Source organism: Anser cygnoides, chromosome 8 (assembly GCF_040182565.1).
Source record: "Anser cygnoides isolate HZ-2024a breed goose chromosome 8, Taihu_goose_T2T_genome, whole genome shotgun sequence".
Classification (NCBI taxonomy): domain Eukaryota; kingdom Metazoa; phylum Chordata; class Aves; order Anseriformes; family Anatidae; genus Anser; species Anser cygnoides.
In genome coordinates, this window is record NC_089880.1 from 12,313,563 (window position 1) to 12,335,918 (window position 22,356).

Sequence of the window (22,356 nt, forward strand, 5' to 3'; positions counted from 1 at the left end):
TGCTGGCAGAAGATATGGCAGCTTGCAAAAGCATCCCAGCTTCATCACAGGCGACGTTACAGCAGCGGCTGGAAGTAAAAAATGGATCAGTAGTTTAACCAAAAGTAAAACGCACTGTATGTCTTACTCTGCTGCATCACATGCTAGGAGGTGCTCTGAGGAAATCTATTGAAACAAATGTTGTGACAGCTAGCGTAACTTGATTCATTGTTCGTGAAGAATTAGAGTACAAAGGCACAGACAATGCACCATTTATTAAGGAGATGCACACAAGGCTTGGCCTATCCATTCAGGAGTTCTGTATTGCCTTTGACTACGAAGATCTCTGCATTTATGACAGAGAAGGAAAGAAGCAACACATCCTACTTTCAAGAACGATAAAACACTCCTGCATTTGTTTCCTTGGCCTTCGTAACACAAGTTCACTCATTCTGTCTCCAGTGACTGTAAACTGCATTTGGAAGATCTCACCCCTTGCAGCCCAGAATAAATCCATTCAGCAGAATAAATTCAACTTCTTCAACAAGCCCTGCCCTCGAAAGGCCAGCGTCCTGCACCCTTCATCCCACAAGGAACACTCCACCAAGACAGTCTTCTTTAGAAAGACTTTATAGGCAACTTCTTTGGCTGAGTACAACAACCAGACCTGCCAATTTTGAGAGTGTACAATACAACTTGCAATCTTCAACAATACCAAGGACACGTGAGCAGAGCAGCAACTTCACCTGCGGCTGTGTCAGCTGCAGATCGATCACCGTGTTCTTCAGCGCATCACTGAAGTGCATGAAAACTTCAGGGAAAAGTCACTTTCTCAAGTCTGATGCCTTTGCTCCAAAACTGCATTTAGAAGCATAATGTCTCAATAACAACGTTTCAGAGGTCAAAAAAAACAACACCAAAGCAAACAAACAGCAAACTCAAAGTAAACAAACTAAAACAAAAAAACCACCACACAACCAAACAGCTACACATAAGCTGAAGAGTAGCCACCAGCACACTGCCTCCGACCTGGCAATGCAATGACTGGCACTAGGGCTGAGCTGAGATGACTTTTTCTTGAACTTGTTAAAAAAAACAAAAACAGTAAAATATTCTCTCCTATTTAAATAATTACTATTCCATCCCATGAAATGCTTTAAGAGTCTGAATACTAAATCCAGATTTTTCTGTTTCAGTGTGACAATTCCACCTGCTGTATTTTCCTACCAGCAAACGTAACACATCACATTAACGTAAGCGGGAAATATCGGAGAAAAAGTTCTGGGTTTTTGTTTTAAACTTGGGCACCTTTTTGTCCTGGTTCACACTCTGTGTGAAATCTTGTCCTCAGTGAGCCTGTTCTTACAAAGCTAAAATGCAGCCAGAATCTGTTAGCATTCGGTAAGTTTCAATCGACTCCTATAATTGATTAGTTAATTTATTTGCTCTATTCTTTCTGCAGTATATTGGCAAAGGTTTCAGACGTACGCATACAAGTAATTTTATCCTCGACAGAGTAGTTCATTAAAGTCTATTACATCATTAGAACAATGATACACAGATCTTCCACGCACTTACGTCTACAGATAAATGTTACATTCAGACATTCTGATCCAGCCTAATATAGCAGCTGTACCAGGAAAGTTCTCTCTCGACTCTCAACTTCTGTTATCATAGTTATACCACTGTATTTCTTCTCATTAGCACAGTGTATGCTGGTTACATAGCACAAATTGTATTAGCCTCAGTACATCAGCAGCGCATTTTAAACAATGCTGCTGTACTGATTAAAAAGAAAGTCGTCTTACTCCTTCTGTGAATTTATAAATTACAACTGAGCAAATTTAGCAACTTGACGACGATGAAGGAACACATATATTTCTCCCTAGCAATCTTGCTGCTCCTCTGTGGTAGATGCAACGCTCGTCTGACTGCATGATGAGCCAGTTCAACTCACTAACCCAGCAGAAAATTATTCACTTTTTTTTGTTGTTGTTGGGTTAGTTTTCTACCAGTTTAGCAGACTGAAGCAGATTGCTGCAGGGTCGATGCCAGCACAGCTTAAAGTGGGGAAAGAGAAGCAGCAGCAAAACATTACGCTCGCACACCTTACACTGCGCAGCTTCGCTTAACTGCCATGGACACAGTACTATAAAACAGAGATCTTTGTGCACCAACACTTCAACTGGTACCAAGCGTGCCTAACTTCAAAGATGTAAACAGGACTGCAGCCTCAGCTGAGCACCCAAAATCAAGCAGAATAATCACACCAATGGCTTTACCTTCAGGTGTCTGATACAACAAACCTGTCTCAGCAGAAACCAGCAGTTAGTCCAGCATAGAGGCGTGAGAAAATGCTAAACGTACTTTATAACTGAGTCGCCAGAAGTTGACTCTTTAGAGCAGAAGATGCTGCAGTTTCAAGATTGGGCTCTTATCCATTATTTAGTTCACAAAGAATAATTCTATCACGGTGGCACACATCACTGACAAAGTTATTCCAAGACTTGAAAGACACTTCCCACATTAGGGCTGTTTATATTGGTAAAGCCTTCCCTGCGTTCCAGCGACAAAATTGAGCTATGCAATAGCTTCGTAAAACAAATACGTGCAGACAAAATGATTTATAATTTATAAACCATGTTTCTTCCAGTTCCCACCACACCTAGCCTAGGGAGTGTATCACGAGACCTAATCCAATCAGCAGTAAAGTTTCCACAGTACCCTGGCCCGGTGCAGAAATGTGTCATGCTATAGAAATTAAGTTGCTCCATTTAGTGGATGCAGCATACCTTTGTTTAAGGTAGCGTCACTTGCAGAAACTGAAGCCTTCAACAGTTTACAGTGTTAGCGTGGCCACACCCTCTGTTTTCTTTAATTAACCAAAGCATTACCTAATGAAGCTGTTGTAGCAATCAGAACTACGCAGAACAGCGAGCAGTTTGTATAACCGAACCTGGCCGGGCTGACAGCACGCTGAGCTCACCAGCCACCCACCGAGCGCCCCACCGGCCGCAGCTCCGTGCGCGTTTGGGCCACGCTTTTGGTGGCAGCGGGCTCTCGAGCCAGCCTTCGAGCCTGTACACTCCGCAGCCCCGCGAAGGAGTTTCAGACGACCAAAGCACTGCACTGACCGGTCAAGTTGTCAAATTTCATCCCCGAGACGCCGGGGAGTTCACCTGTTCCGCTCGGAAACCTCGGCGAGCGGGCACGCAGCGTGCCAGGAGATGCCTGGTTGCTGAGATACAGCTTCCATCCTAAGGCAGGCAGCGACCAACTGCTCCCGGCGTCTGCATCAACAGGAGGCACCGCATCAAACCCCATTCAGGGGGGAAAAATAAAAATAATAATAATAAAAAAAAGCCGCAGTCGCACTAGTCTAAAACTCTCGATGCTAACGAATGGCACGAGTAAAGGCAGAAGGCGCTGGGGAGGTAGCGGGCAGAGCCGGCGCTGTCCTCCCGCAGCCCTGCCCGAGCCTTTGGGCTGCCAAGGCGCTGCCACGGGCCCGGCACGGCCCGGAGGCACCGGGGGCACCGGCTGCGGGCCCGGCGAGCGGCTGAGGCAGGCGGCGAGCCCGGCTCGGGGCACGAAGCGGCTCCGGGCGGTTCTCCCAGCGAAGGGAAAGGCACCGAGGAACCCCCCCGCCCGCTCCCCCCGCAAAACGAAGCAGAAATAAAGCGGACAGACCCAGCGGGGAGCCAGCGGAGGCCGAGCGCGGTGACAGCCGGCAGGGCCGCCAGCCCAGCCCAGCCCGGCTCGGCCCGGCCCGCAGAGCCCCCGCCGGCCCAGCCCGGCCCCCGCCGCCGGCCCCGCCCCGGCTCCACCTCGCCCGGCGCCCCGGCCCCCGGCGGGACCGCAGCGAGGCCTGGGGCCGCTCCCGGCGCCTCCTCACCTGGCGACGGCGACGGCGGCTGCTGATCGACGCCCGCCGGCGCGGGGGCAGGTCCCGGGGCATGCCGCGGGAGCGGAGGGAAGGGCGGCGGGAGCGGGCGGCGCCCCGAGCTCGGCTCCGCTGCCCGCCGTTGCGCGGTGCCTCAGCGCCGCCGGCCGGCCGCCATTACCGGCCCGCGCCTCACACGGAGCGGCGGCGGCGGCGGCGAGAGCGGGAGCTGCCGGGCAAGTCTCGCGAGAACCGGCCGGCCGCCGACCTCCCCAAGATGGCGGCGCCGCGCCGCTCCGCTCGCCTCCCTCCCTTCCTCGCCGCCATGTTGTGTGCGGCGGGGCCTGCCCGGCCCGCTCCGCCAGGCCTACCTCGGCCGGGGCCCGGGCGCCCCGCCTCAGGGTCGCCCTCGTCCCGCGTCCTCCTCGCGGCTCCTCGCCTCCTTTTCCCCGGTCTCGCTGCCTCGGCCCACGTACGAGCGTTGCGGCAACGAGAGCAGCGGCAGGGCCGGGTGTCCGGGTTTTGGTGCAAGGAGAGCGCTTCGCAGTGCTTGTTAGCTTGTGTGCTGGCGTGTTCGCCAAATAACTCCAGTCGAAACTAGAACACCATCTCTCAGGCGTTTGTATTCACAGCCAAATCATCTTTATAAAAACAGTAACTTTTTTTTTTTTTTTTTTTATAAAGTGAAAGCAGCTCTGATTACTCCCGGTTTCCAAATTTGAATTTAAATATTAACAAAATGTTTGCAAAACTTCACAGAGATGACTAAGTGCCACAGACGTGATTTCACTTTTAATAGTTATTATACACCCGGAAGAGTTTGTTAGCATGTTACCTGGTGTTGCATATATTTCCCCCAAAAAATGCATTAAAACCACCCACATTTCAAAAATAGGTCTAAGATGTTATCCAACTGTAACAAAATAATTTCCACTGAAGAAGGAAGGTCATTAGAATAGGAAAAAAATAAATTATTCCTACAGTTATTTTGGGAATGTCTCCTTCAGGGCTTGTCTACAACTCCACCAGACTCTGGTTTTCAATCATTAGTATGGTTGTTTGATTACAGATGCCAAATTTCTTGGGGGAGCACGGGGGCGGAGAGTTATCTATCCCAACCCCTACAGGATAACTAAGATTACTGGAGCTTTTTTTTTTTTTCCCCCCTCCCTTAAACTGAAAAGGATTAAATGATTTTTACATAGCCCCTCCTATTGTGAATGGTGAACATTTTGCATATAGATTATTCCAGTATGGGAACAACATTTGAAAACACCCTAAACACAGAGAGCTTTACAGCTACAAAGCTTAAGCAACTCAAAACTTAATCATGTCACAATTACAGGATACCCATTTAACCTTAATTTGGCTCCTTTACATACACAAACTAATTACAGAGCATGTTTCCCAGAGTAAGCATACCTTCTTTGAAATGAGGCAAGCTTGAGATGTCAGTGGTTAAACCTTTGAAAATTATTTTTGTTTTGCCAGGTGAGGGAAAAAAAAAATGTGAACACTGAAAGACATGCACGGCTCCAGTAGGAAAAAGTGGTAAGTGGTGCCTTGTTCCCTCCCGAGTTCTCAAAGAACAAACCTCTGCCTCCCAAATGCAGAAGACAACTGTTAGTTATAATAATAATTTCAGTCAATGAAGGCAGTATTACTACAGCATATGGGAGCTCTAATCACAGACAAGGGCAAATTAAATTATTACATTCCCCATCATCACCTAGTGTTTACTTAAATTCAGTGCTAAATATTGCAGGCTTGGCAGCCTTTTTAAATTATTCAGCACTTTTGTAATGCATTGGCTTTTTAATTACGCTTTTAAACATAGCTTCTCTTTTCTGCTTGGAAGCAGTTAATCTAGTTTCAAGCTCCTTTTCATTTTCAGGCAAACAAGGAATCACATTAGGATTTTCTCAAACATGAAAATCATTTTTCAGTCAGTCAAAATTAAAAGGCAATGTTTGACTACTCTGTTTTTGCTTCTATACGGCTTCTATTCTCTGTGTCAGTGGAACTTAATCATAAAACCTTGCATTACTAAAGACTCCCTACCTGTGTGCATAACGCTCTGACAGGCAGACCTGACACAAAAACAAAGGAGAAAGAAATTCTTACAGCAAATGCAGTACTCTTAGGAAATTCTCTAAGATTAGAAATAAGGACACTCTTTACCTGCAAACAGCCACAGCTGAGAGAAAAGGAAGAACTGAACACTCTGGTCCCGATCCAGTTTGATGAACTGCTCGTTAAGCTGCGAAGCAATGGAGATAATGCAGCAAGCACTCCCCAAGCACTGGAAGTGGCGGATGGAGACAGATAGTAAGTTAAGGCTAAGGAGCCACAATCTCATCTTACACCAACTTGGCTATTGCAGCTTTAAGAGAGAGGTTTGGAAAGTTTTCCACTCCATATTACTCTTGCACACCCCTTCTAAAATTAGAGAGAGGCAGCTGGCTATCGCAACCGAAAGAGCGAATGGATCCCCCCCAGCCTGCCTCCCCCCCTTTCCTTGACTGACGCGGCTCCCAAGAGCCGTGGAGGAATTTGGGGAAGGGTGCTTCCACCTGTTGAACGTGGAATGAGGTTGTCCAGGCACTCCATTATAAATCCAACTGTCAGGCACTGACAATAAAACAGGACACAGGACAGCTGTGAGGACTACAGGAACTCCCTCCCTTCCCCTTCTACATATTCCTACAATTTTGCAGCTTTGTCTTACAGCAGAAACAATGCATGAAAAATTGTTCTCTGTGTGATTTGGGCTTATAAAACAGCAGGACTCACTATAGATCACTTCAGATTTGGTCTCAGTTTTCCAGCTGTGCTCCAGGGTCTTAGCACAGAATCTGGCAAGTTGTTCATGTATCACTATGCACCTCCAAACCCACATTTTTTTCTAAATGCATAATGGCGATTGCACCACAGACAGTGCATATAGCTTCATTCTGTACAGCAAGTACTTGTATGTCTACCGTAACGTGGAACTCACCTTGCCTTTTACACCCAATTTGTGTTGAATCGATTATCATTTCAAAATACATTTTTCACAGTAATATATCAAAAGCATGACTTTTTTATTTTTAATTTGTGGAAAATGAGTAAATGCTGTTGTTGGTGTAAAAAAAAAGGGGGGGGAATTATTCCTTATAATGAACCTGCTTAGCATATTCAGAACTCCTCTGCTCAGTGCAACATGACTCAGAGCAGGGTGTGCGAGACAAGGTAACAACAGATGAGGCGATGTATTGTTCTAGGTCCCTTTTACATCATTTGCCGCTGAAGGCAAAGTAAGTATTGCCATCCCCCAGGTGCACAAAGGCAACAGCAGGAATTGCAGAAGAGGGCCCATGTTCTATGCTCTACTTGGCCTGGCTACCTGCAGGGGATTCTTGCTAGCTCCCAGGCGTCTGTCCATCTGCTCACAACACGAGGAACAGTTTGACTGCCCTGGGAAAAGATCCCTAGTGGGACAAAATCCCAGTTTCTCTTTCCTGAGTGTCTCACTCCAGGAAAAGCAAGATCCTGAGTCAGTTGGTGGAAAAAGCAATGAAGGAAACAGTAGACAGGTAATTTCAGAATTTTGTATTAAAGAGTTAAAAATCTATTTCTAGTAATGTACAGTTCACTGTTCAACACAACCAAATGATCTGTGCTGCCATTTCTTATTACCAGAAGAGCACTACATCTTCCAATCCAATATTGCAGAGTGCTGGAAAATAAGTGTTCTGTACTGTTTTGTCTACAAATTAGAGCTTGACTGGTTCTGCTCCCCTAGAATCATATTCTACCCAAAGTTTATATGATGTTAAGCCCACAGAACAAGAATCATCCCCTTTTCAGCCTCAAGGCCAGACCTGGTGTCTTTGCTGTCTATAACCACACCTTTGCTATCACAGGCTATTTGATTTGCTGAGTTGTTGACAATTAAGGAGTCAACTTCAGAAATGAGATTTCTCTGGAAGAAGCCAAAGCATTTTATCATTTTGAAAACATCAGCTGGCTCCGTGTCTGCTGCAGGCAATGAAATAATAATACAAGGAGGATAGTAATCAGCTGCCTGTGAGCAACAGACAGGTATTACTCTTCACCTCTGGCTGAGGAGGAGTTACTTAATGAGATCTGACTTAGGTACTTGCTGATACTTAATGAGAGACTTTCAGGGACAGAGCCACAAACAGGACCTACTTCTTCACCAACAGGAACTGTCTTCTAATTCTGACCCTTCCCACTCCTCAAGAAGGGGCTGTATATAGCATCTTGCTTTTATTTTGTCCAGACCATATACATGGAAATACATTTCACTTTCCCTACAATTACCAAAAATGTAATTCTTGTTTGTCACAGCACCAAGTAGAGCATTAAGTCTTTAGCTTCCAGACACCTTTCTATTTTGTCCTGAAATAGAGGAACATCATTCTTTAATATCTTTTATCTGGGAGGGCGGGGTGGGGGGGAGTTGATAAAAGAGAGTAATCTGGGTTACATGTTTTGTTAGTATAAGAGCATGGAATCTCCTGCCTTCATGTCATAGCTTTTTTTTTTTTTTTTCGTGGATGGCAATTCTGCTAAGTACATCCTCTTTTTCTAAGCTAGTTTTTAGCTAAGACCCATCCCTCCAGCCATTCACAGCACACAGCACACTAACTTGGCACAGAATGTACAGGAAGATGGGGCTAGGAATGGGACAAGAATGAAGTCATCTCTTTAGTCATCTGCTGACTCTGATAGCAGACTAATGAAACAAGCGAACCGTGTATTAACATAAATTCCAGATGAAATGAGAACTGAGAAACACTACAAGAACACCAAGAGAAAATTCAGAGCTATTACAATTTCCTGAATTATGTCCAGTTAGAGAATGGCCCAGATACTATCTACCCCACTCAAGTGTCTCAGAACTTCTAAATTTCGCAAAAGGTCTTAATTTAGGTCTATGTATCTGGTCAAAGGTAAGGGAATAGCCTTAAACATATAAGCCAGAAAGTCTGAGCACATAAAATTCAAGGGGCAAATCTGAAAAATGTTTTATAAAACAAAAAAGTAAATTTATTTTTAATGATTACTAAAATAGTTTACATAATATACAAGCAGATATGCTATCAGGGTACACTCAGAAATGTCACAGTTTGTTTGTTTTTTAAAAAAATGCATTTGTCCAGTGAAATGTTCAAAATGCGAATGCCATCTTGTCCTTCCTGAGCTATTCTTAAACACCTAGAACAGCAGCACTTCCATGTCTTTTTTACTGATTATATTTATTCTCATTAAAATAAAAAGCACTATCTAATGCTGGACCTAAGTGGTCAAAACAAATTCACCACTGCTTTAAGTGACCACAGTTATGTGTCTCTCAAACTGTGTTCTTTTATGTTTATTTATATGTTTAAGGTGATTTTGGTCAATTCCACACCCCAAACCTTTGCTTGCACAAAGAAGTCAATAGCTCCAGCACCTCCAAGAGGTTTTCCTAGTTAACGAGGATGTTTACAGGACAGCTCAAGGGACTTGTGAATAAAGGATGGGTCCAAGAACCACTAATCTCAGCTGATACAAGAAAATGTCCCATTAATTTGAGAGCAGTCTTCACACATTCATTCAAACTCAATAAAACTGAATGCACTTAGACCAGTGGTTCAAGAGCATATACTAACAGCAATGAAATGGAAGTGCTGCAATTCACTTTTTTTTTTTTTTTTTTTTACACAAAATATTTACAATAGAAACACATGTATGTTTTTAGTCTGATGCGAGGGATTCTTGGCAGGAGGCACTCTAAAAATGTGTTTTAAAAACTTGCGTTGCAAATCTGTTCTTCACTAAAAGCTTATGCAGCAAGCAGCAGGTTATATGCAGACACATGAAAAAAGATCCATTTTCTAGTATACCGAGTACCACAAATAAATAAATTCTCTTGATGCAAAAATACTTATCTTATTAAAGGAAGAAATAATTACGTCTTCCTAAACTTTTGTTTGGAAAGAAGATATAACAGGTCTTTAGTACACACGTGGCTGACTTTTTCATTTTTCCCCAAATTTTAAGACTCGCAGGACTTTGACAAACAGCAGAGAATTCTTGGAAGCAGTGAGGCAAAGAGGTGCGAAGGGATCATTTAACTGACATCTACTACTAACTTCAAGCTAATGTCTGAATCCCAGCTTTTCTCACTCTCCTGACTAGTTGGGGCAGACTCATTTTAGGAGGAAATGCTTGCTGAAAGGTCCTCTACAAGTCACAAATCTCTCAAGCAATTCTCACCATTTCTAGAAGTCTCCAGAGACAGCTGACATCTATGCTGTAGTTAAATGGACCAAGAAAAAACTTGTGTTTAGACTCACGTCACTTTATCATTTCCAATGTATTATAAGAAAAGTAAGCAATTCTGGCAGATGAAGCTGATGTTTTTACATCCCATTACCTTGTTACACGTGATATTAGCTTTTATCCACCAGCAGAAAGGGATCTGATCTTCACAGCAAAGCCAACAGCGCACCAAGACAGCTTCATGAGCAGATGAGTGTTTCTGCAGTTGTGGATGCTTGCTTCTAACTCCAGGACACCAAACCTGAGTAAGTTACTGAAGACAACTTACCAAGAACAATCAAGTTCCTTGTTTACGTTCTGCAGTTTATTTAGAGAAGTCCCAGTTACTTTAGCAGAATCAACCCTGCCACTCGGTGAAACTTCTTTGCACAGAAAGGACTTTGTGCGGCCTGAGCTCAGCAGCCACAGTAGGTTCTTCCCTGTTCAGCCATTACAACATATTTTTTGTCTTCCTCCTTTCCCGAGTCCTCGCTAACAACTTTTATGTGCACCCCTCCACAGGAAGGCCCTTTTCAGGCCTAACAGGTAACACAAGATGAGATATACGGCTCCACAGTCCACTCAGCTTATCTGTATCCATGCTATTGTAAGAACTAGGAACATCTGAACTGGTGAACTTGGTCCCGAGGAAATCCCTCACTTTCTCCTCAACTTCTTTCACAGTAAGGCTCTTTCCCAGTGACTGCTCATCCAGGAGAACAGTCAGCAGAAGAGCCACATCCTTAAATGCTGCATTTTCATGGTCACAGTACTTGTAAAAGATCAAGGTGGAGCCTGCAGGCAGTAACTCAAAACGATGCACCACTGCTACCTTCTTGCCTTCGCTGAACCCAGAGCTGAGCTCATCATCTACCTCCATCTTAACACTGTCACTATCCATTTCGGCTTTGTCTGCCCCGTTAATTTTGATTGTGGTAGCATTCTGGGAGAAGGCAAAAGCATCAGCGATCTCATTACTGAGGCACCTCAGCACTTTCTCGGCTTCTTGGCCAGCTGTGAACAGTAAGATGGCTGGCTCCGTGTGCAGATGGGAAGCATTGAGGTGTTTCTCAAGGAACACGTGGGTTCTTCTCCACAGATTGGGGTCCTGACTTTGGTACGTTTCTTTGAGTTTATCCATCCGGGCCCGAAACACTTGCAGAATTTGAGTATTTCTACTTGACGAAGTTGTGTCTAGAAGGCTTGGCATTCCAATCCACCCGACATAAAACAGTGCGACAACAATTGCCAGAACCAGTAAAGTCCATCCCTTTTGAAATCCACTCTTTGATCCACCACCCTCTATAGAAAGGAGGAGCAAACAGGAAGAAAAAATATGTTTTTAAAAGGAGTAAGAAGCCAACAGTTTACAAAAAAAAAAAGCATACAGTAGAGGTCAATGAACTCATCCCACTCTCAAGCTACTGGTACAGCAGTTGAAGAAAATAAAGATGTTCTAGGTTAAAAGAAAACCTTTCAGGTTTCACTTTTCCAGGTTAAAAGAAAACCTTTCACTTCAGCAACTTAGTGAAGACCCATCATTAAAAAAAAAAAAGACATTCTGAAGCATTTCCAGATTGACTAAGAAATTGGACATACTTCTGAAAAAAAGGAACTCTTCTGGAAAATCCACCCTTCATTTAACCAAATCCAAACTAACAATTTAAAATGGTTCTCAGAAAGATCAAGTTTGTTCCTACATTTAGTTTCTGTAGAAAGAGCGTGATAGAAAATCTGGCAGCACCAGGATGGTTTGTGTGTTGCTGTTTCTCCTCCCTGTCCTGTTAAGGATAAGGAGTAAAAAATAGTCTCTGCAGCAGTATTTACATCTCAAACACTGGTGCTCAACACTATCAGAAAACATTTGTGTTCTTTGCATCAGCCAGCTTCACAAAGAGTATACATGGCAAACAGTGCACAGGAAGCATACAGAATATCAGATATTTGGATTTGGTTTTGTATTTGAACAGTTAAACTAACACTTTTTTGACCTACTGCAAGCATAAGGCTTGATCCTGTCCCCAATAAAATCAGTAACAAAACACACCAACTTCCCTGGCAACAGCAAAGAACTATGCCTCATACCACCTTTTTATGTCCTAACCTTTATCAGGACAGCAACACAACTATTAAATAAGAACATCACTAGGCCTCCCTCAGTTTTAATCTTGCAGCAAATCTCATAGACATTACAGACGCAAGACCTTAAATTTGGGAGGAAGCATTACCTATTGTACAAGACTCCTTCCTTGGCACTGAAAACACACACGCTAGCGAGCAAAGCATCTGTTCTGGCAAGGACCGTCAGTTCAACACCAGCAACCAGGAAATCTACTACTTGGACAAGCATGGGAATAGCTTATGTAACACAAGCATGAAATAAAAATGAAAGCAGAAGTCTTACTTTTGGCCAAACGCTGTGACTGCTGCTGTGCCTGCTTCACTATACTGGGTTGATCTCGAAATTTACTTCTGCCTGTTAAAGGATTAAGAAAGCAACATGAGAAAAATACATAAGACAACAATTATAAACAATCTTCCAGTGGGGAATTTGGCAGGGAGTTGAAGTCACAGAACTGCATCACCTTCGATGGAAAGCTGTTCTTTGTTATGCTTTTACATACAAAATTCTCCGAAGCTTACAAGAAGGTTACCAACAGGAGCAAAGGCAAAGCTGTGACCTCATCCTGAGTACAACTGTATCAGGTACGGGGCTTTCTATTTCCTTCTGCCTCATCACCATCCTGTACGTAGGCAAGGCAAGTCTTGAACAAGGAAGATGAAACATTCACTGCTATTACGAGCCTGGGAAGCCCCCCTTCGACTCTTGGATTCCCAACTACACTCCTTGCCAAATGTCAGGTCTTAGGCCATCTTGACAATCTTGCATAAAAAGCGTAACCAACCTATCACAAATCATCCCCAGTGATTTTTTTAAAAAACTTTTGAAAAGTTTTACAAATAGAAATTCAGACATTTCAAGTACAAGATGACAAAATGGGAGATTTAACAACCTGTTATGTTCTGCACAAGGATACCATGCCCCATTTAAGTTCCCCCATTTTGCTCAAGAATTTGAGGGACAGAAAATTGAAACAATTAATATATGTTTTAGGAAAACAAGATAATGCAAGATTTAAGTAGGAAAAGAACAGCAGTATTTTAAAAGCACAGTCTCACATCCCCTCCCAGCTAGCTTGGTTGAGAGACCTGCTTCACTGTCGGTCAGTTGACTGGGATGAATTGTGCTTTTAAAGAAAAATGCAAGCTTTCAACTTAAAATATACTTTTGGTCTGTTTATTTAAATGGATTCAGACAGCAAAGTAGTACAGACACAATCCATCAAAGAGCGTTACGGACTACTTTCCCAGGAGACCTGTATGAATATATACAGAGCAATTACTGGTCAGCATGTTTTCTGCATTTAGTCAGTTAATTAAAAAGACATGAGAATTTCTGGCTCCTTGAGAACTACAGCCACTGGTTCAAAAGTAATATATAGCCAAATCAGGATACTGTCAATGACACTACTAAGAATAAAGTGAACAAACACGCCCCGTAGTAGTTATTTCAAGAAAAGTAAAATAAACACAACAACCTTACTTCTGTATGAATGTAATCACAGTAGGTGCTAAAAGCAGTTCTGGTTTAAGCCAAAGCTTAACCGGCTTAATGAGCTGCTCTGTTCTGCAATTCCCCTCCACCTGCAGTAGGGCACAGACATGAAGCTTGTAGCTGGCTAAGCTGTCACAAGGCTTCTAGTAGTTAACAGATCAGAATCATCCCAATTCTGTATTTTACAGTGTACCCTGTTTGCAGAGACTAGTTTTCATATTTAGGAGACAGCTGTGATTCATATCCTTAAGGAAAACATATTTCAATGAACAATCTAATAACAGATTCTATCCTACCTATGAATCTTGCCTTATTTACAAGGCAATTTGCAATGAAAGCCAAGCAAATTATTTGTTTTGCCTAACTCAGAAGGTCTAACTTCTTTAGGCACATTGGACTTTTCAGAGAGTCAATTGATTTTCAAGAGTTCTTCACCCAGCAAGCATTGATTTGGTCAACAAGCACCCAGGATCTCTCATGCAGCATGTACTGCCTCTAGCACAGGAATAAAAAGTATCAGACTAGCAAGAACAGCCTGCATCAAGTCATATTTTCAAAGGTGTTTCACAAATGTGCAGCTACCACAAGATGAGCTTCTCTTATGGAAGGCAGTGTGGTTAAAAAAAAAAAAAAAACACAATTGTCAGCTACCACTAAGTTCTCCAAAATGAATTCTGATTTACAGGACTTCGTTTTTTATCTTTACTGTTCGGGATAGAAACAAATGCTGAGATGGCAAGAACTGACGACTACTTCGAATTCAGAACATTTTTTTCCTTATTTCAAGTACTCTTCCAAGAGGAAAAGGGAAACAAACAAACAAGCTAACAAACACAAAAGAGCCCCCCACCAGCATAAAAATCTGAAATGAGGGGAATTGGTCACTGGATGAACAAATTGGCATTTGCCAGTATAGAAAAAAGGCTGCTCTTGTCTAGGAGTATCAGACAGATGATTTAAATCACAGCAGGCCGCCATTACCCAGGGAAAGTCTAGAGAGGAAGGTGACATGGGTACACTGCTACCAAAAGGTGAAGGTTGTGTTCCCTCCCTCACGCCCACAATACCACTGCTATGTGCTCTCCACTTATGACTGCCCCATGAACCAACTCAACTTCCTAACCCAGCCAAAAAAACAAAAGGGTCATTTTCTGTTGGGTCAGCAAGTTGAATAACCTCACAGAAGGGCCTGGCTGTGGAACAAATCAGCTGCTCCAGCTGCCATTTGTGTCTCCCTCCTGGACAGAGAGTTACAGGGCACAGGAAAAATGTAAGCAGAGGAAAGAAGAATTCTGTACTTGTCACTTACCAACAGGGAAGCACTAGGTATCTATTTTTCTACTTACTCTGTAGCTTAGTTGACTGGTGCTCTTGATTTTTCTCAAAGAAGTCAGCCTTGCTTTCTGAAACCAAAGCAAAAATTAAACAACTTGGTCATCACATCAGAGTTCAGAATAAAGCAGACAACCCAAACGCTTCCAGCTCTTGCTATGCAATATTCAAGTTATCAGGGAAGGAGCATGTACGGTACTGACACACCAAACCTGCTCCATATGACAGCCTCTTGGACTCCTTTGTAGAGGGAGAAAGCTTCCATATCCAATAGAAGGGGCTTAATGTGGCCCTTCGCCCTGCTCTTCCCAACGTGCCACAAGAGTATCCTTCCCACTTTTTCTTTAAAATGCAATGATGATGAAAACACATGATTCTGTGATCGCTACTGGAAAGTACCAGGTCTGACACTTTTGAAACCAAAACTCTGGTTCAGCAGAAGGGAAAAACAAGAACAGTGTAAAGTTGCCACTTTAACAACAACGCTATCAGACCTGGAGGAGCTCAGCAAACGGGGGCATTTTTCTAGCTGCCTGAGCAAAATGCCTACATGTGCTCCTGGGAAACAGCAGGCTGACAGAGATCTGTTCTTGAGCACATCTCAGCTACTTAGTTTGAGTCTATATTTTGTCAGTCTGCACTCCTAATTACTTTCAGTGCTCTTGCATAAGCAATGAATTTAACTGTGTGATTAGGACTGTTACTGACTGACTGAATGCAAACAACTCCCTCACCCTCCTCACAGTTAGCAGCTCTCCTAAAAACCTCCCTTACGTGGTATATCTATTTAGATGTATTCAAATCACTTTCAGCAACATAACTACCCTCTGCTGGTATAAAGTAGCTTGTATTTTCTTCCTCATTGTATTTTCCTATTGCTTCTGTAATATACATCAACAATCCCTGAGCAATGAACCCTGAAAACTCTTGGTACAGTTAGCTTCCCCCTGCTAAAGTTGAAACTAACTCATCTTTTTAGAAAAGGGATGTTTTTGTTTTGCTTTGCAGGAGGCAGTTAAAGCTCTGCTCTTGTAAACATAACAGTTTTGGAAGCAGGTATCACATCACTCAACTTGATTTGCTTTTCAGGAGACAGAAGGTTATGTATTTATCAAAGTTTAAAACAACACTTTCTTGCATATTGGGGTTTTACACCCCAGCAGATGGCTGTCACACTACAATCAGTTTTGGCTCACAGGCAGGAGCAGACCCTGAAAAGAAAAATATTTTCGACTCCTTCATCTGTTCATGTTTCAACTCAACAACTCTCCCTTTTGTAAGAAAATGGAAGGGATGTCACTTTAGTACAATTAAGCAATCATTTATTACATCATGGGAAAGACACTGACAAAACTAGTGTTGTTACCTTTTAACGGTGCATGAACACTTGGTTGATGCCCTGCTGGTTTCTTGGGTTCAATGCCATCGTAATCCTTTGCTTTTTCTTTTGCTGGGTTCTCTGGAAGTAAGAAATTTGAAGAACTGCCTACCAGGGAGAAAAAATCAAAAGGACTGGTATGATTACAGCATCATTTGTGCTCGTAACATCACGAAACTGATGAACCAAGACACAGTTTCAGAACATACATGATCTTAATCTGTGATATTTCTAGTTATGATCTCATAAGAGTTACTTTCTTGAAAAGTAACTAGGAATTGAAAAGTTTATGGCAAGTTTGAGTTCTACAAACATAGCATTCTGCACCACCACACATTTTTTCTATTTTTTTTTTTTTTTTTAAGGAGTCTTTGGCTTAAAAACACTTTAAAAAAACAGACATCAAGACACCAAATGCTAAGAGCTAGGAAATGCCCTACTAAAGGAATTCAGTGTAAACTAGTAAATACACAAGCCTGAAAGTAGAGAGATTTTTTGCACTGGGCACACAGTTTCCAAACAAACAATAGTTGTCCTGTGTTTCCCATAGTGTTATGAAGAGGTAAAAAGAGAGAGAAGCAACTTTAGAACATAATTCCCCTTTTTAAATAGTCCATACTGTCCTTTAGGTGGGTCGCTTTTTCTCCCATCAACCATAAAGGAAATCTGAGGCACCTATGCTCCTAATTTAATCCCCAGATTGCTGGGAAGAATATAACCCCCCTTTATATTGTTAGCCAAAATCACACAGCCATTTAGATGCTGAAATCAATCTTAGTCAACATTACTAGCTAGGAAGAATAAAGTCCAGTAAGGTGATAGAAGTAACAGAGCAAAGGTCAGGGCTGGGAAGCCAGTCAGAAGCAGAACGCCAGCAAAAGAGGTTTGAAAAGACAAAGCACAATCAGATTTAAGGAAAAAAATCCCTTCAGGTATGGGATGAAAGCTGTAGTCCACCTGTGGAACAGAGATCATGATACAGTGATCAAGCTGAGGGAATAAGCAAGAAGAAACAGCAAACAGAAGAATACAAGTGGTAAAACTTCCTCTGCAACATCCACACTGGGCCTTGTTAAAAATAAACAAACAAACCAAAACAGTACTGGGTTCTCCCATGGTTTCATGTGTTGTGTTTTTTTGGTTTTTGTTTTTTTTTAAATGTGCTTCTATAGCTCTTACCATATGTGTGAGGACAACACACATCTTGCCACCTACCATTTATTCTTTTTACCTCAAAAATAGTGAGCAAAACCTTTTTTCTCATACATTTTGGTGACTCTAGCATGCCAGTGTATAAAAAGAGTACAAAGGAGGCAAAAAAGAAGAAAAAAGGTGAAAGAAAACCATAAATTTTAAATGAAGATATCAAGTCACAGGTAAAACAGTAAAGTACTTGCAAATAGTGAGTGGGACACTGTATTTTCAAATTTGTCCTAAGAAACAGTTAAATGATTTATTTTCCACCAGGCTAGAATGAAGATTCTCTCCCATTCACTTGATCTCCAAGAATGCCAAACAACATAGCTGTAGTATTTCACTACACACTGAGATTTTGCAAGAAACTCTCACCATTAGCACTGCCTAGTAATCACAAGACCAGAATGATCTATGAATTTAAAGAGGGCTGCGCATGCAATCCATACTTCTTCATTCCTCTCCTCTTTTTTGCACCATTCCATACTCTCAAAGCACTCTTAAAAGTTGTTGCCAACGTGAAAGAGATAAACATACTTCACTGCTCACATGGTAACAGCTTGCAGACCAGCATCTTCTGCGTCCAACAGAGAGGAAGAGCATTGGTGCAAGCAGACAGCATACACAGTAACTCCTACACAGGAAAGTAAGCGTCCCCTGCATGGTTTAACTTTCGTGAGTATATACATATAAACTTCCAGTCCAGAACACACCTGTTGTACCCTCACAAGGCTTCGAGCCTCCTGCCCTAAGGACAATTTTTGCCTCCTGAGCAGTTAGTGAGGATTTACCTGCGCCTTAAGCCTGCTAGATAGCCAGCCACCTTCTGCAGTCACCTGCCAAGAGATCTTCTTGCAATCCCCATTCCATAAACCAGCTTAATCAAAGGGATTAGAAATCTGTAAGTTCATAAACTACAGGCTTATAAACCAAAATACAAAGCCACTACTTTACTATTGCAACTTGGTCTTTTAAGTCTGGTACACATTTGCCCCCGTGGGTTCAATCTTCTTCAACACAAGAGATGAGCCTTCAACATTCCACAGCAACTACAGGCAGCAAAAAATAAGGTCCCAAAAACATCTATCACGTGCCCTTTGCTTGTACAGTCATAAATTCTACTTGCATATTTTAAGACAAATTCAGCATAGGTCACTAGCGTGCACCGTTAGCTAGCTGAACAAGAAGATGCCTGATCTGAGGCAGGGTTTTTACACTCTTAACGTTCTTTAACTTTCGAAGCAGGTTTCCTAATTTATATTTAAAACCTCTAAGCAGAAGTCAGAAGCCAGTTCCCTAGCTCATGGTTTCATTTCCATGCTGCTCCCCAGGAAGCATGACAATTACAAAGAAACAAAGCCCTTATAAAAGCCCTTGTAAAGATCCACCCTGCTTGTCCTGCTGCCTCACAGGCCCTGCATTCCCCCTGGTCTTCCCTGAGCTCTGCAGAAAAATACGTTACAGTAGTTACAGAGAGCAGGACTGTGAGGGGGGTAATTACTCCTTCACTTCTATATCAAGCATTATAGTCTCACACTTTTACAACACTTGTGTATATAACTCTCTTTATCAGTGTAGTGATAGGACAAGGGTTAACAGCTTTAAACTGAAAGAAGGTAGGTTTAAATTAGATATAAGGAAGAAATTATTTACTGTGAGGGTGATGAGGCACTGGCCCAGGCTGCCCAGAGGAGCTGTGGCTGCCCCATCCCTGGCAGTGCCCAGGGCCAGGCTGGATGGGGCTGGGGGCAGCCTGGGCTGGTGGGGGGGTCCCTGCCCACGGCAGGGGGCTGGAACTGGGTGGGCTTCAAGGTCCCTTCCAACCCTAACCATGCTGTGATTCTATAAGCAAATGCCACTGATGCTGAAAGCCTGGGGAGGCAGGGGGATGACATCTCTCCCCCATCCTCATCCTTAGAGATGCCCGCAGGAAAAAAAAAAAATGAAATAAATCCACTCAGCCATACTTCCTAAAGGAATGGCTTCCCACAGCTTTTTCAGAGATGAAGCTTTTTCACCTGCTAACCAGCTGCACTTTTTTACGTTGCGCTTTACCCGCTAACTAGTTGCACCCTCACTCTTAAAGCAGCTTAATGTCGATATTCCTGCTTCCCCAACGGCACATCCACAGCCTCTGCCTTCCTCCTTCAGGACGAGACTTCTCCGTGCCCCCCAGCTGAAGCTCACCCAACTCCCCTCCTGAGCGCCGCCGAACCCTTCGCCAAAGCACCCAGCCCAGCTCAGGAGACAAAAAGGGAAGGAAGCAGAGCCATCTGCTTGCAGCCCTCTGACGGGGCGACCGCCCGACGGCACGGGACGGTTTTAGGCGACGCCGGCACCCCGGCAGCGCCTCTGTGAGCCCCGGGGAAGCAGCAAGAAGCCCGGCCCGCAGCGCCGCGGGGCGGGCACAGCCCCGCACTCACCTGCCGCCCTGCAGGCTCGGATCGGCGGCCGGGTCAGGCGGTCCGGGCTCACAACGCCGAGCTCGCCCCCTGCAACGACACACGCGTGAGGGGAGCCTCTGCGGGGCCCCCCGAGGGGGGGGGGGGCAGCTCCTTGCTTCCCCTGCCGAAATCCTCACACCCCCCCCACACACGCCCCGCCGCGCCGCTCACCCTCCGGCGCCCCACCGGAGCCGGGCTCGGGCTCGGCCTCCCTCTCCCTCTCCGCCGCCTCCGCCAAGCGGGGGCTCTTCCGCCGCCGCTTCAGCTCGGGGGCGTCCGGCGGAGCCCGCTCGTCGCCGTCCCCCACCATGCCGCTGGCGCTCCAGGCGACGACCGCCGCCCCCTTAGCCCTGCCCTGCCCGGCCGCCGCCCCTCTCGGAGCCGCCCGGGACCGAAGCTGCCGCCTCGGCGCGGCGGGGGCGGCCCCGCCAACCTCACTTCCCGCCGCGGGCCGGGCCGGCCCCGCCGCTTCCTGCGGGCCGAGGGGCGGCTCGTGGGCAGCGCCGCCGCCGCCATGTTGCGCGCGGTCCCGCTGAGGGGGCGACGCCGCCGCCGCCATGTTGTGCGCGGACCCCCTGAGGCAGTCGCCGCGCAGAGCCCGGCTCGGGCACCGAAGTTTGGGGCTGGTTTTTTGTTTGTTTTGTACATGTTGTGCATTATGGAGGATGGAGGCTGTGTGAGGGAAGTGCCAGTCACACTCCTGCAACAGCCTCGTTTATGCACACATTTCACAATAAAGTATTTTAATGCTATAGCAGCACACTGTCAATGTTCCAGTTTGTCCTAGAAGCAAGTAAATATTTGTGAAATAAATTATGCATGCTCACACCTGTACCAGCAGTTGTCATATAAGATGTAAATGCTGAATGTAGGCATTGAACAATGTTTTCTAAAGCAAAAACAAATGAGGAGGTAATAAATACTGTGTTGGAAGGTTTCAAAGTACAGCTGAACTGTTAGCGCAATTCAAATTAGGTAGGAAAAGACCTGCTGGAGGCATGACTTGTGATCTCTGACCTGGCAGGTGACCTGGTGTGACTACAGCTACCAAGCAGTATCACATTGCTCACAAGAAGCATATTATTAAATTAATATATTATGTAAATAGCTACGCAGGACTCAAAAATGTGTCCTTTGTAAGCCAACTAAACACTGTTGATTCTTCAGATTGAGAGAAATTTTATTCCTGTTTAGAGAAAATCCATCATTAAACAAGTTAAAGGACAGATCTGTTGAGCTGCAGTTCTATATACCAGCTCATATCCAATGACTGTGAACACCAAAGGAAGAAAGTCATCTCACAGACCCCTCCTCAGCAGGACAAGGGGAGATAATAGGATTAAAAATAAATAAATAAAAAAGTTGTGGGTCAAGATTAATTAAAAGATTAATTAAAAGCAGTTTAATGAAAGAAAAGCAAAGGCTGCTCACAGAAGCAAGAAAAAAATCTCTCTACTTTCCATCAGCAGGTGATGTCCAGGCAATTCCTGGGAAGATCGGCTTCAGCACACACAGCAATTGCTTCAGAAGACAAACACCTTCATAGCAAATGCCCCTGCTCCTGCTTGCCCTTAGTTTTTAGGGTTGAACTTGAGGTTATAAGGGATGGAGTATCCCTTTGGGCAGTTAGGGTCAGCTGTCCCAGCTGTGTCCCTTCCCAGCCTCTTGTCTGGGACTACTGGCTTTTGGGGGGCTGGAAATGGAGCCTTGATGCTGTGCAAGCACTGTTCAGCAACAGCCAAAACTCAAAGCACAGCACTTTATGGGATGCCGTGAGGACAGTGAACCCCATCCCAGCCAGACCCAGTACATCACCAGTACACGAGTTCAGGATGCTGTGGGAGCAGGAGAGCAGACCACGGCATGGAGCTGGGCTTTTGCACTTCACCTAAATGATATTTCCCCACTCAGTCCTGCACTAACTGTTTACAGACCTGGTGTCCACAAATGAGTCTAATCCTGAAACTCTGCCTCCATCACCCCTGTGCCAGGAAGGTCTGGAAGTTTCCTGCACATAGCATAAAAAAAGTACTTTTTCTGCCCACTCAAACCTAATGTGCTGCCTGTTTTGCAAGTTTCTCAAGTTCTAGTAACGAGGGGTTTGGTGAGCGATAACACCACGTGGATTAACCCTCCCCACTGTCAGCCTTCTGCTCTCCAAATTGAAGAGTCCCACTCCCAGACTCTGCCCTGTGCCGGCACTGCTTCAGTCACCTTT

General features: G+C 44.4%; 2 protein-coding genes across 15 annotated transcripts in view; both read right to left on the minus strand.

Annotated features, from left to right (window-relative positions):
• Positions 1-6,176, minus strand: part of CEP350 (centrosomal protein 350) — a 74,688-nt gene extending 68,512 nt beyond the window's left edge. For 6 of the 14 annotated variants that reach the window (XM_067001761.1, XM_048073450.2, XM_048073455.2 and 3 more), the window contains exons 1-2: positions 3,875-4,433; positions 3,159-3,269 (exon numbers count right to left, since the gene is read on the minus strand). In XM_067001761.1, coding sequence (XP_066857862.1) covers positions 3,159-3,235 — 77 coding nt within the window. In that variant the 5' untranslated portion in view covers positions 3,236-3,269; positions 3,875-4,433. Of the gene's footprint in view, positions 1-3,158; positions 3,270-3,874; positions 4,485-6,043 lie in introns of those variants that run through there. The other 8 variants (XM_048073456.2, XM_048073452.2, XM_048073458.2 and 5 more) reach the window with 6 other exon arrangements.
• Positions 6,177-7,438: 1,262 nt separating this feature from the next.
• Positions 7,439-20,712, minus strand: LOC106042493 (torsin-1A-interacting protein 1-like). The gene is made up of 6 exons (XM_048073470.2): positions 20,310-20,712; positions 20,118-20,186; positions 16,489-16,608; positions 15,137-15,193; positions 12,579-12,650; positions 7,439-11,476 (listed from the first exon to the last, which is right to left on the minus strand). Exons 1-6 carry the CDS (start codon positions 20,695-20,697, stop codon positions 10,677-10,679), a joined length of 1,506 nt encoding a protein of 501 aa, XP_047929427.2. The 5' UTR covers positions 20,698-20,712; the 3' UTR covers positions 7,439-10,676.
• Between the last annotated feature and the right edge of the window lie 1,644 nt (positions 20,713-22,356).